At 31.9% G+C, this 727-nt stretch overlaps 1 protein-coding gene across 2 annotated transcripts in view; it reads left to right on the top strand.

The window, feature by feature from the left end:
* Positions 1–727, top strand: part of LOC116703472 (GTPase IMAP family member 7) — a 71,904-nt gene that overhangs the window by 65,958 nt on the left and 5,219 nt on the right. Inside the window, exon 1 of one of the 2 annotated variants that reach the window (XM_032538224.1) lies at positions 79–341. The exons of the other annotated variant lie outside the window; for it this stretch is intronic. Coding sequence (XP_032394115.1) covers positions 284–341 — 58 coding nt within the window. The 5' untranslated portion in view covers positions 79–283. Of the gene's footprint in view, positions 1–78; positions 342–727 lie in introns of those variants that run through there. 2 annotated transcript variants of the gene reach the window in all.

Here is a 727-nt window from a genome sequence, read left to right as displayed (position 1 = left end):
ACGAGACTCAAATACGACAAGACTCAATACTAGAGACATCAATTACAGACTTCAACTCTACGGCCATCAATACTACGAGACATCAACTACTACAAGACATCAACTACTACGAGACATCAACTACTACGAGACATCAACTACTACGAGACTTCAACTACTACGAGACATCAACTACTACAAGACATCAACTACTACGAGACATCAACTACTACGAGACATCAACTACTACAAGACTTCAACTACTACGAGACTTCAACTACTACGAGACATCAACTACTACAAGATGGACTTCTGGGACTACTTCAGAAACAAAAAGAAGTTAGGCACTCGTCCTCAGTCTGGTAAGTTAATTTCATTTACAGAACTCTTTCTCAGTGTAGTGTTTAATAAACCAGCAAAGAAACTATGTTTTCTCTTATTATTACTGTTTTATGTAATGTTAGCTTCAAGAATGAAAACCAGATATCAATCTTTATAGCCTCCATGCTTTATTTTTACTAACCAGCTCCTCTTAGTTTTCTTTATACCTTCTTTTTTCTTTTATTCAACTTTATGTTGTATTAACCTTATTAACTTTATGTTGTATTAACCTTATTAACTTTATGTTGTATTAACTTTATGTTGCATTAACTTTAACTTTATGTTGCATTAACTTTAACTTTATGTTGTATTAACTTTAACTTTATGTTGTATTAACTTTATGTTGTATTAACTTTATGTTGTATTA

This window comes from Etheostoma spectabile, chromosome 15 (genome assembly GCF_008692095.1).
Source record: "Etheostoma spectabile isolate EspeVRDwgs_2016 chromosome 15, UIUC_Espe_1.0, whole genome shotgun sequence".
Taxonomy (NCBI): Eukaryota; Metazoa; Chordata; class Actinopteri; order Perciformes; family Percidae; genus Etheostoma; species Etheostoma spectabile.
Note: the sequence above shows the minus strand (reverse complement) of the source record. Positions and strands in the feature narration are given on the sequence as shown.